This window comes from Lepidochelys kempii, chromosome 6 (genome assembly GCF_965140265.1).
Source record: "Lepidochelys kempii isolate rLepKem1 chromosome 6, rLepKem1.hap2, whole genome shotgun sequence".
NCBI lineage: Eukaryota > Metazoa > Chordata > Testudines > Cheloniidae > Lepidochelys > Lepidochelys kempii.
The window spans coordinates 48,439,278-48,452,767 of NC_133261.1; the positions used below are offsets into that span (position 1 = coordinate 48,439,278).

The window sequence follows — 13,490 nt, forward strand, 5'->3', positions numbered from 1 at the left end:
CTGGTAAAATATGTGCAGCAACATTGTATGTAAAGTTATAAGATTCCATTGTATGATGTTACTAAAACATGTTCGAAGTCTGGGGAGTGGCCAAACCAGGTGTAAACAAGGTCAATGGGCCATTACCTGCTAAGTGGCTATTGAATGGCAGGAAGAAAAGTCTGCCTGGTGCTATGCTCCCAGCTGGAAATGGTTCTCAAACGGAAGACAGAACTATATAAAGAAGCGGCAGACACCCCAATGGACCCCCACCCCCTTCTCTCTCTCTGTCCATCAATTCACTGAACCAGAAGGAATAAAGGAAGCAGCCATTACACAGAAGGAGTAGTCCTAGCCTAAGGAGTTTGGCCAGTAAAAGTCTTGAGAGCATGTGGTGAGAAAAACTTAACAAAACATGTTAAACTCAAGTTAAGTTAGGCACCAGTGGCTTTTTATCTTTATCTGTCTTGTAACCATTTCTGCCTTTTATTCAGCATTACTTGTATTCACTTTAATTAACTGCAAAGAGATTTTAACAATAAAACAAGTTTATCTAAACCAGTGTCTTTGAATAGAAACGTTTGGGAAACTCCACTTGAGGTAAGATTTGTGCATATTATTGCTATTAATAAAAACGATGGACTTTATATATGCTTGTATTATCTAAGAAAGGCCTAGGCCAGGGGTAGGCAACCTATGGTACATGTGCCAAAGGTGGCACGTGAGCTGATTTTCAGCGGCACTCACACTGCCCGGGTCCTGGCCACCGGTCGGGGGGGCTCTGCATTTTAATTTAATTTTAAATGAAGCTTCTTAAATATTTTAAAAACCTTATTTACTTTACATACCACAATAGTTTAGTTATATATTATAGACTTATAGAAAGAGACCTTCTAAAAACGTTAAAATGTATTACTGGCATGCGAAACCTTAAATTAGAGTGAATAAATGAAGACTCCGCACACCACTTCTGAAAGGTTGCCGACCCCTGGGCTAGGCAGTACAAAACATACATTTCTGGGGGAAAATCTGGGACTGGGAGTGTTTTGGGGTCACCCTGCAATGTAATTCAGGCTAGAGAGTGCTTAGGCGTGACTGGCAGGCTACAAGTGCACCCGGACATAGCTGGGAGTAACTTAGGGCTTGTCTACAGTGGCAATTTATAGCACCGCAACTTTCTCACGCAGGGGCGTGAAAAAACACCCCCCTGAGCGCAGCAAGTTTCAGCGCTGTAAAGCGCCAGGGTAGACAGCGCACCAGCACTGGTAGCTAAGCCCTTCGTGGAGGTCGTTTTTTCAGAGCGCTGGGCGAGCTCTCCCCCAGAGCTGCACTGCAACCGCACAAGGCACATGAAAGCTTTGCTGTGGCAGCACTTTAGCATTGCCAGCGTAGACTAGTCCTTACATGCCATAGGCTGTTTGTGAGCAGTCCTGACGGGCAGCTACAGCAGCAGAACAGTGGAAAGGGCACCCCAGGATAGAGGGCACAGCTACTCACTAGTCTAGACTGTACCATGTCACAGCCACAACTTTGCCAGACACTAAAAAGCATGGACTGAACAGAGCCACTCGATTTATGGCTTATTACAACAATCTATAACCCATTAACACTCGACCCACAACTACTCCCCCGTCCTCTCCTTTCCTCGCTGTGACTGGAGGCCTATTAACAGGCCACCTCGTCTTGCATGGCCCTTTGAAATATGTGTCATCTACTTATGCTAAACAATCTCTTCCACCTAGTATTTAGCTAGTCAATTTCCCAGACCTGAAGAAGAGTTCTGTGTAAGCTCAAAAGCTTGTCTCTCTCACCAACAGAAGTTGATCCAATAAAAGTTATTACCCCACCCACCTTGTTTCTCTGATATCCTCAGACCGACAGTTACAACAACACTGCATACAACAAAGTACAGTGTCATTTTTATGTTAAAGAACACGAAAGTCAGAGCAGGTACGTACATCATTTTCTTTTATCAGAACTTTTGTCAGATACATAAAAAGCTTTTAGATTTTCTTCCTATAGTGTAAAATATAAAATAGCATATTAAAAACACAGAAGCTGATGCATTCAAGGAAAGTCTTGTAATGCTGTTTTCAAAGCACAGAACTGTACCTCAAAAATTCTCAATACAAATATGGACTTTTATTGTTCATTTACTGCAAGGTTAGGCAGCCTGATGTGACAGATGGACTGTCAGCCTCTAACTAAACCTCCACACTCCATCATAAAAGGAGTGGAAATTCCACTCATAAAATGTCAATAATCCGACATGATTAAGTGCAAAATACTTGAGAGATTTCTACTTGGTTTTTTAAGACCTGTGTTAATCAGAAAATTCCAGAAACAAACCACAAGAGCTCACAAAGCTTCAAAACTTAAATCAACACCTAACCTACATTACCTTAAAAGAGTTGCACAACAATAGAAGAAGATTTTGTAAAGGTCCAGTATTAGAGGAAAGTAATATTTTAACCAATATCCTTTTTTGCTCTATCAAACAATACAGGACGACAAAGACCACGTGGGGTTCTCTAACTGATCATAATTATTCAAAGAAGAGCAAAAAAATCAGTCTCACCCTACACCAGCATTTTTATTTGGTTACAAGGTCAAGAAATCATTTTGTCACAATTAAAAAATAAAATGTTTTCAAGTTTTTAATTAGGCAATATTTAACATTTTATTATGAAATGTTTATGCATATAACAGAATTGCACTTAGAATTTGCACATTTCACTTTGCTTGACACACATTCAATAAACAAGAGCACAATGTTAATCACAACATTTCAATTTACTAAACATGGAGAAACACCCAACAATGCATATTTTTACTCCTCTTGACACACACGGCCAATAGCATTATTGGGAGGTACACGCAGAGTGCTAGGAAGTGGTTAGATTTTAAGATTTCCTGACTTGTGTAGCTAATTTCTCGATTTTAACATTACATTAATGTGAGTTTTTGAATTCTATATTTATTATATGGCTATACATATCCTTTTGCCCAATCTGTGACTGCTTATGTCAGAAGAAATGCACATCATTTTCTTGCAGCAATAGAATTTAACACATACACTAGGCTGCTGTCCTTTCACATTACTGTTTACACATTCGGTTTGTCTCTTTCTGTCCTAAATTCTGTGACATACTGAGCACTTGCTGCAAGATAGCAGGCATCTACAACTCCCACCAAAATCAATTTGAGTTTAAGATGCACAGCACGCTCCAGGACTGTGCCTTCAGCACCTATTACAACAGCCTATTAATAAAGTTCACCCTTTTGTTCTAATACACATTAATTGGAAAAAATGCATAAAAATGCTATTTTAATTGAGAAATCAGGTACACAGAAGACAGGAAATTCAAAATGTAACATCACTAAAGCAATTCACACTTTCCTACTTATTTTTATGGTATACATTTAACAAGCAGTTACATATTAAGGAAACTTTACAAAATTGTGTGCACCTGCTTTCCCAGGGTAATTTTAAGTAAAATTTCACTAGATTTTCCCCCTAAGCCACTATTGTCTCCATCATGGTAATAGCTGGTCTGGTAGATTTTGCGCTTGAACTTAAATCTTTTCATGATAATTTTGCAAGGCTGCATTTGAAATACACATTTAAATAAGAAATCAGGCATTAAAAATAATTCCACTTACGTGCACAGTGCCTGTGACAGATGGCTATGCCTGTATATTTGATCTATAGTTTTGCATTGTACTTCTGAACATTTAAAGTACTTCTGTACTTTAAAAAGGGCTTGTCTACACAGCAAGTTTAGTGTGCAGCAAGCCAGTATGTGAATCTACAGCTCATTAGCTTGCCGTGAACTAACTCGTCATGTGGACCCTGCTATGGCAGGGTAGAAGTTCCATAGCATGCTTTGATGTACACCCTTCCAACAGTACGGCACACTACGGCAATTACGGAACTGTTAGTGCGCCATAGCGGGTCCACATGGCAAGTTAATGAATGGCAAGAAAGTGTGTTGTAGATTCACATGTTGGCTTGCAGCTCACTTAACTTGCTGTGAACACAAGCCCACAGAAATATTTCTACTGAAAGCACCCAGCACAAGAGCAATGGCCCTCACTAATGGTGCCATAACAAATGATTAAATAACTATAAGAAAACATTAAGGTTGATGTGATAAGCCCCAAGAGATAGGAAATTCAATTTTAACAACCTTAATTCTGCACATGGAGTGTATATATTAAATTGTCTGATTACATGTACATGTTTTCTACAGCCTTGTAAGGTGCCTCTTAAGATGCACAATAAATTAATTAGGTATATCTCATGACTCGGGATGATACACAAAAGTAGTACAAACAGCTATGTACAGACATAGGAGTTTAGAAAAGGTTTGATATTTTACAGCATTATATTCTCTAGCTACTCCAGTGCCTGAGTGCAATCAGCAATTGTTTAAAGCTAAATGCAGACAAAACAGGTGCAATGTAGGTGAAAAGTAACAAAACTTTCAGTGAAAAAGCCAACACTGTACCTCCCTCTCACGCACCATCTTGTGAAAACCGTATGTATGGAATCTTGGCAGTCCTTTCAGACTCCACTAATAATGGATACCCAAATAGTAACAGCTAAAAAATGCATTAATCTATTTAAAGGACCAGTTTCACACCTCTGTAAATGCACAGATGAACTGTTAATGGCAATAGTTACATTCATTTATTATCAGCACTTTAATGAATGCACTGGCCTGCCAATCAAGGACAATGTTAGAAAGAATAAGTTGCCTTACCGTACACACAGTGTTTTCAGTAATAATTAAAGTGAAATCTGATGAAAACTCCAGATCTGGAATGGATGTTGTGAGACAGTCTATACACTATCAAAAAGGGAAACAAATTTGACAATAAACAGTTTAATCAGAATTAAATATACAACTCAGATGAACTTACTACACCCTCCCTTAAAAAAAAAAAAAAAAAAAAAGACAACTCATAGTACACTACTGATTCAACTCCTCAGTGGGAGAGAGTAAACAATGCTACATATTGGAATTTTCTAAAAAACCTAGAACTGTTTTATAATATAATTAAGCAATATTTGTGCAACCCACAAATATCTGTCTATAACCATCATTCCCAAACATTTAAACTTAACATAAAGAAAGACACTAAATAGAAGTTGTGATATGGAGCCTTTCACCATTGGTTGAAGTCTTGTTAAGGCTGGTAGAGACGTAGACTATACCCATTTGGATGTCTTGGCCAACAGTAGCTTAAGCTGAATGAGTTGTTGGTTTCAGTCTAGCTTCCCATGGACATTTGCCCATATCTCAAAGAGCTTATTAATATTAACTGGCACCAACGTTGGCAGGTTCAGCAGAAAAGAATGGTTAACCACGGAGACTTCTACTCTCCAAACCTTGAAAAGACAGTCCTCCATGTTACAGTTGAGGAATACTGACAAGGCCAATTGGGGAACCTGCGTTGTAGCTACCTGTTATGCTGTATGCATACTGTGGGTTAAAAATTTGAAACTAGTAAGAAAACTCAGTACCATTATCAACAGAGCCTCATTACATATTCAATCTTGTCATAGCTCAGAAAATACCTCACACTGCACATTTTTGTACTGTACGGATTCTTTTGTTTTGCTTACTTACAGCAAATTCAAAATCTGTGCAGCATGGCCAGCACATTTTAGCTAAGAATGAAGGATAACTGAACATTTTACTGAGTTTAAAAAGAGTACACTTCTAATGCCTATACTCTTCCACAGTTTAGCTGAACATCAGGGTAATGCTCAAACATTTCTCGATGCTGTACGCCCTTTACAGAATATTTTTCTGAGCACAATTCTAATAGGCAATACTCAAAATTAATGAAACAGCTAATGTGAGGAAAGTGTACTAAACTTTTTCCTTTAATAATCTTATGATGAATAGGAACATTTTTATAATTTCCTAGATATTTTAAATCCATTTATTATGTGGAACAGTTACTGATTAAAATTGTTTACCTGTAATGTCCTTCTTGCTTCCCTCATTAATTTTACTACTTCTTAGTGCTCATTGCACAAGCAACAAAGGAGCTCAAGATTTATGGATTTATTTGAAAGATATTATTGTTACTAAAAAATATGTAAAAAGAATAAATTTAAACTGTAAAAGAGTGTAAGCATTATATTGGAATTGTATGATGACAGGCCTATTTTATGAACAGATACCTTGGCCTTCTTATACAGCTCAGACAATGATTGTCCCTAAAGGTATATATTAAAAAGAGCTTACTGCACTATTTGATAGAATAAATACATATTTAACTTTAAGACTAGTGTGTTTAGTCATATGACAGAAATAGCGTTAGTGCTATATTATAGGTAGAGTAAGGAGCAACACCTTCAGTTAAGACACTACCTATTAAAAGACCCTGTTTTCAGTTATGACTTAGCCTAAAAGACTGCTCAGGCTGAAATTTTCCATAACAGGTGTCTGCTTAAGTCTGATTTGTCCATGTTAAACATTGGTTCAGTGGTTTCAATAAAAAGCACCAGCACCACCATCCTTTGGAGCACGAAATTTGGTAGGGGGTGGCCTTTGTATCAAGGATATGCCTTTTGTTAACCATGTAAAAATTCACCCAAATATGCCAAAATTATAAGCCTTGGAATAAATCTCACAGAGACTTGCTGGAGCTCAGCAGCTAAATTCTCCAAAGATTCTGTCTGCATTGAGCATGATGTATTCCCACAGATTCCTAGCACTGACCAAACTGCACCATCCTCACAGAGCAAGCTCCACCTTAGGTTGCAGGGGCAAAGCTGGCCTTTCTGACACAGCTCCTCAGCTGTGGGGTGGTGCCAAGCACAAGAACGGAGAGTGAAGTGATAGCCTCACCTGTGCTATCAATGCCCCTTCCCCCTCCGCCCCCGCAGCTGGTGGTGGGAAGAAGAGGAGGAGAAGGAGCAAACAACCACACTGGAGCGCAGATGGGTGAGGATAGGAACAGGAATTGAGGAGACATAAGCAAGATCAGAGAAGGTCTGAGAACAGTAAGAAGAAGGGCAGGAACAGGAAGAAGGACAAGAGCAGGTCTAAAACCACTAGAGAACACTCTCCTAGAAAATCTAAAATTGAACCCAATATTCCTCAAGCCTCAATATTCCTCTACTGTCTAACAAATAACTGTGAAACTCACTGGCAAAACGTGTCTCAATCCCCCTTTTATGGCAGGTTCAGAAAAGAGAACAGCCTTCTATTGTTACCCGCTGTTCCATTAGCCCAAGTATCAGATGACCCATGTTGAAGATCTAAAGTTCCTAACCTTGCTAATGACCCATGTGGGTGTCAGAATGGTTCTACAGGACGTAGTTATAAGAGGTTAAGAAACTACATAAAAAAAAATACTACATTATAAGAACGTTAGGTTGCAAAAAACAAGAACTCTAAAGTTAGGAAATGCCAGAATTAAGGCAGGTAAGAAAGGAGGGTCTAATGCTTAAGGCAGTTCAGTGCTATCATGGAGAATTGGATTCTATCCCTGAGTCTGGCACGAGTTCCTGTGCGATACTGGGCAAATCACACTGTCAGGAATCAGGCACTACAGCAGAACCAGTCTCCAGGTGTCATAAATATAAAGGGAAGGGTAAACCCCTTTGAAATCCCTCCTGGCCAGGGGAAAGCTCCTCTCACCTGTAAAGGGTTAAGAAGCTAAAGGTAACCTCGCTGCCACCTGACCAAAATGACCAATGAGGAGACAAGATACTTTCAAAAGCTGGGAGGAGGGAGAGAAACAAAGGGTCTCCGTCTGTCTATATGCTGGTTTCTGCCGGGGATAGACCAGGAATGGAGTCTTAGAACTTTTAGTAAGTAATCTAGCTAGGTATGTATTAGATTATGATTTCTTTAAATGGCTGAGAAAAGAATTGTGCTGAATAGAATAACTATTTCTGTCTGTGTATCTTTTTTGTAACTTAAGGTTTTGCCTAGAGGGGTTCTCTATGTTTTGAATCTAATTACCCTGAAAGATATCTACCATCCTGATTTTACAGGGGGGATTTCTTTATTTCTATTTACTTCTATTTTTATTAAAAGTCTTCTTGTAAGAAACTGAATGCTTTTTCATTGTTCTCAGATCCAAGGGTTTGGGTCTGTGGTCACCTATGCAAATTGGTGAGGCTTTTTATCCAACATTTCCCAGGAAAGGGGGGGTGCAAGTGTTGGGAGGATTGTTCATTGTTCTTAAGATCCAAGGGTCTGGGTCTGTAGTCACCTAGGCAAATTGGTGAGGCTTTTTACCAAACCTTGTCCAGGAAGTGGGGTGCAAGGTTTTGGGAAGTATTTTGGGGGGAAGGACGCGTCCAAACAGCTCTTCCCCAGTAACCAGTATTAGTTTGGTGGTGGTAGCGGCCAGTCCAAGGACAACGGGTGGAATATTTTGTACCTTGGGGAAGTTTTGACCTAAGCTGGTAAAGATAAGCTTAGGAGTTTTTCATGCAGGTCCCCACATCTGTACCCTAGAGTTCAGAGTGGGGGAGGAACCTTGACATATAAGAATGTTAGGTTGCAAAAAACAAGAACTCTAAAGTTAGGAAATGCCAGAATTAAGGCAGGTAGAGAAAGGAGGGTCTAATGCTTAAGGCAGTTCAGTGCTATCATGGAGAATTGGATTCTATCCCTGAGTCTGGCACGAGTTCCTGTGCGATACTGGGCAAATAACACTGTCGGGAATCAGGCACTGCAGCAGAATCAGTCTCCAGGCAACTGAACAAGTGCAGTTGGCCTCTAGTAGGCAGCCTAACTGGCTATACTCCCTGACTGGTTGGAAGATTCAGCAGCCTCTCTCTCAAGCCCAGAAGCAGCAGCTGTGATAGCTCCCACACCAGCTTCTGCTTGTTCCCAAACTTGCTCCTGCCTTGACACACTACTGGTAATCTGGCTCTGACCCTTCAACGCTGGCATCTGGCCTCTGACTCCAGCTCTGACCCTGGGCTCCAATTCCTGGCTACTGATTCCTGCTCCAATTACTAGGCATGATTGTCCACATCCCAGTCTCTGACACACGTGAACCAAAATGTTCATAGGTGGCCACTGTGTGGCCACCTGGAGTTTTAGCTGCAGAAGTGCTGAGCACTCTGCTGCATCAGCAGGAACTCTGCTCTGGACCTATGAATTGCTATAAAATGCTAAGTACTTTGAAAAAAAATCTAGCCCTAGGCTTCTCAAGCTGGGCACCCAAAGTTAGTGGACAGTAGACAATTTTAGCTTTAAACTATACCTCAGTTTCCCATGTGTAAAATGGGAATACCACCACCATCTCATAGGCATGTTGAAAAATTCAATAACGTCTGTAAACAACAAGAAATTATGACAACAGAGAAAAGCCCAAGAAAACGCAGCAAAGAAAATCCCAAAAGGAAATTAATTCTGTATTAAGTGCAGGGCTTGGAGCAGTAAATAAGACATGGGAACACACAGAATAAAGAGAATGGAATTAAATATTGAATAGCTGTTTATTCAGTAAGATAGATCCTTCCTGGGCACTGAATGAGGCAAGCAGTCTTGTTGGAAAAATACAAAATACGGGCAAATAAAGGCTGCACTGGCAACTGGCATTTCGTAACTTTTGAGCATTTCATTCTGAAACCTTAACGTTTTTACCTTTTTCTTCCTGGATGTAATTATATACACACACATCCTCAACATGATATTGGGACATATAGATGTACAAAACCTTGCATAGGTAGCGTATTTCGGGCTGTTGTGGAGCTGCCCATAACTCCATGTTAATTTTGAGTTGGCAGCATACCAGCACATTCTGAAGTCATTGATAATTCATCCTGGACAGGTTATAACACAGCAAGTATAACACTTGTAATCAAGACAGACAGCCCACTGGCCATATTTTAACCTCTGGCATAAAGTTTATAAATATGAGATAACCTTGTATTTGATAAGAGATGAATGTAAACTAGGGAAGCCATGGGCACTACAAGTATTTGGACAGAGCTCCTTTACAGAAGGAACTATCCAGGGAAATTATAGGAGAAATTAATTTACATAGGTTTAAGAGCTCAAATATTTGAAGGAAAGATAGCAACAACTTTTAATGAAAGCAAAGAACATCGACCTCGTTGGATTGTCTTGCCTCCTTACAGTCTTAACATTTCTTGCTGAAGTATTGCCTCTTTTCTCCAGGATGGAGGTGAAAAAGACAAGAAGGAGTGGATGGTGTTTCACCAAAGCTCTCCAGTTGCCTACAGACAAGCCCATTTTATCTGCACCCAACAGGAACAAAGACTTCTTTCCTGGCAACCCTTTCTCCTACTGAGGTGGCCTGAACTGTATGTCCAATTCAGTGCACACATTAAAATTTCAGACAACTGAGTGTTCTAGAATTTAACCTCAGCCAGTAGACATACAATATTAAATGAATCAGTATGAAATAAGAATCACAATATCTGTTTACAATGAAAGCTATTTACTTTGTAATCACTCATCTCCGTTGCACTGTCACTATGAAAAGACAGCACAGTCTGGTTCTCAGGGTAACCTGAAGATATAAATTGACATGAAAGTCAAAATTTGTAGCAAGTTACAATTGCAAATTATACAACCAGTTTATTTCCTCTCTTCTGGGGGCAGAAGAAAGACCTGGAGTAGGGAAAGTGATTTAGAGGAAAAAAAGTTTAATATTATTACTTTTATATATCAGGAGCCAGAAGTTCCTCAGACTTTAGAATCTGCACTTAGTGTTTGATGTTTAAATTTTAATGTTGTGAACACCTTGTTGCATTTGTTCCAGGATTTCTCTAGATTAAATATGCTTTATTAATCTTTCCCATATTAAAAATAGTTATGTTTGAGAATTTATGAATGTAAATAAAAAAATCTGAAGAACGCATATTTAGTGTGCTTTTAATTTATAGACGTATTTGGTACAGTACCTTAACGACACTGGCTTCAGATATAAGTGTGCCTGGATCCACTACATCCACAACAGCTTCTGGAATTACAGCCTTCTTCATGCAGGACATGTTGAAGCCATACACATCATCCCAGAAAGCTAGTCTATCTGCATGTTTATTCTTATCACCTATAGCCACCAGGCTAATGGTGCAGACGTCTGGGTAGACTGTAACAAACAGAAAGGACTAGAGGTGAAAAAAGAATGAGAATTCAGATGCTCCTAAGTTTTTTAAGTGAGCAACAACAAATGAAAAAAGGAACTGATTTTAGTGCTTGTACAGGGATCCAACCAACAAACAGTTTCATAGGCTGAAGTCCTTTTAGCCACAATATATATATATAGGCTAGACCAGTGGCTCTCAACCTTTCTTGACTACTGTACCCCTTTCAGGAGTCTGATGGGTCTTGCGTAACCCTAACTTAAAAACTTACACCTAACTTAAAAACTACTTGCTTACAATATCAGACATAAAAATACAAAAAAGTGTCACAGCGCACTATAGCTGAAAAATTGCTTCCTTTCTAATTTTTATCATATAATAAAATCAATCAATTGGAATATAAATATTGTATTTACATTTCAATAATAGTATATAGAGCAGTATAAACAAGTCATTGCCTGTATTCAATTTTCCCCACACTACCTTGGCAACATGCCTCAGGAGAAGATACCTGTAGGGTTGAGCCATGTTGCCAGGATATGGAGGGGAAACATTCCATGGAGAAGGCCCTGGGCCATAGGGCATTCTTCGGCTTTTATGTTGAAACTACCGTGAGTATACCAAAGCCTGAAAATTTACCAGGCAGCTACTAGCCAAATGCCTTTAGGAAAACTGAAGAAAGCCTATTAGCAATGTGAAAGGGCAAATCCCTCATGAAATGTCCTCCACCAGAAGGGAAAGAATGACGTGATGCCTATTGCAGTGCTGTCTATCTTTTATATCAGCTTCTGGCTGATAGATGTTTGATGGCATTTTTAAGAAATACCTTCTGGCTGCCGGAAAGGAGGAGGAGTTCTCTCCCCCTTCTTCCTATCTTCAAGGAGTCTCTTCCCTACGCACACATACACACACTCTATATTTGGGACTCTACCACTCCCCACATCCATTTATGACTGCTCCTTTCCCATGAATAGGACCAGCACCTGTCTCTGATTATTGCTTTCTCAAACAGCAGTGGTAGACTGAGGGTCTGCCTACACTATCAGCCAGATCGGTGGGCAGCAATCGATTCAGCAGGGGTCGATTTATTGCGTCTAGTCTAGATGTGATAAATCAACCCCCAAGCGCTCTCCCATTAACTCCTGTACTCATGAGAGGTACAGGCAGAGTCGACGGGGAAGCGGCAGCAGTCAACTCACAGCAGTGAAGACACAGTGGTGAGTAGGTCTAAGTATGTCAACTTCAGCAACTTGAATAACATAGCTGAAGTTGCGTAACTTAGATCGATCCTCCACTAGCATAGAACAGGCCTAACACTCTTGTTTAACGGTTACCCACAGTGAAACTGGTGGAGGGCATGGATCAGAGTTCACGTCGCACTCCCTGTCAGCACCCGGCCCAAGCCGGAGAAGCCAATAATCCAACCAGTGGACTGAATTCAGTGATTGAATCCTGGTCACGTGCCACTTGAGGCACACTGCACATATGCTAAGAAGTGAAACTGGTCCTGTGGCAATTTCACTCAGGTGTTGACTGGAAAAGTTGTGAACAGCAGTAGCACTGGAAATCACAGTCTGCAGTCTCGGGAGAACAGCACTGCATCAGCCGGAAGGTTATCCTCACGCTGGACTGAGAAGTTAAAATGCCACCTTACCTTTTACAGAATAGATGGCTAGGTTTCTCCCCAGAGGAAAGTTTCCTACTTGCCACTGGTGAGATGTTAAGCCTTTATTGGAGGATTTATGATTAATAAATACACACAACTGGACTTTTTTTGGTCTAAATATAAGTAGTAAGCACATTGCAGGGAACTTTACCGTTTTAATGTTTTTACAGAGAAGTGCAGAAAAAGGTAATAAAATCCAAACTAGCTTTCTCTTTTCTTTTCCAGCATCTGGTTAACTGTAAAATTGATTTAATCTTCAATACTTGAAATTTAGCTTTATGAGAATGAGCATGATGGAATCAGTGAGATACTAGGGATATATAGGAAGACAAATATACTAATAGATTACATAATTTCCCTTTTTAATACACTGAAAAGAGGAAATAGTAAACTGAAAGGTACTTTTGTGTAACATTCCAAAAGAAGTTCTCCTTAGTTTAAAAAAAAAAAAAAAGGCATCTTTGCTAAAGAAGCCACTCTCTTTTATACAAAATATTCAGTAAAAAAGCATCACCTTTGACATTTGGAAAAGTTCTACATAAATAAGCAAGCATGGTGTAATATTCTTAACAGATACTATAGCTTTCTGGCTAGCTCTTTTAAATAGTCTTGATTAACAACATTTATAAAATCTAAGTATTAACTACTTTAACACCCCACTGATTAGGAGAATATCATCCCCACTCTACAGATGAGAAAACTGAAGCAAACCTATTGACTTTTTCCAAGAGAGGGCTCTGATTA

At 39.5% G+C, this 13,490-nt stretch overlaps 1 protein-coding gene across 3 annotated transcripts in view; it reads right to left on the reverse strand.

Moving 5' to 3' along the window:
- PRMT3 (protein arginine methyltransferase 3) overlaps positions 1-13,490 on the reverse strand; it is a 103,410-nt gene that overhangs the window by 30,512 nt on the left and 59,408 nt on the right. For all 3 annotated transcript variants that reach the window (XR_012159379.1, XM_073347845.1, XM_073347844.1), the window contains 2 exons: positions 10,898-11,085; positions 4,746-4,832 (listed from right to left, as the gene is read on the reverse strand). Coding sequence is in view for 2 of the 3 variants with exons in the window: in XM_073347845.1 (XP_073203946.1) it covers positions 4,746-4,832; positions 10,898-11,085 (275 nt within the window). In the remaining variant the exon portion in view is untranslated. The remainder of the gene's footprint in view (positions 1-4,745; positions 4,833-10,897; positions 11,086-13,490) is intronic.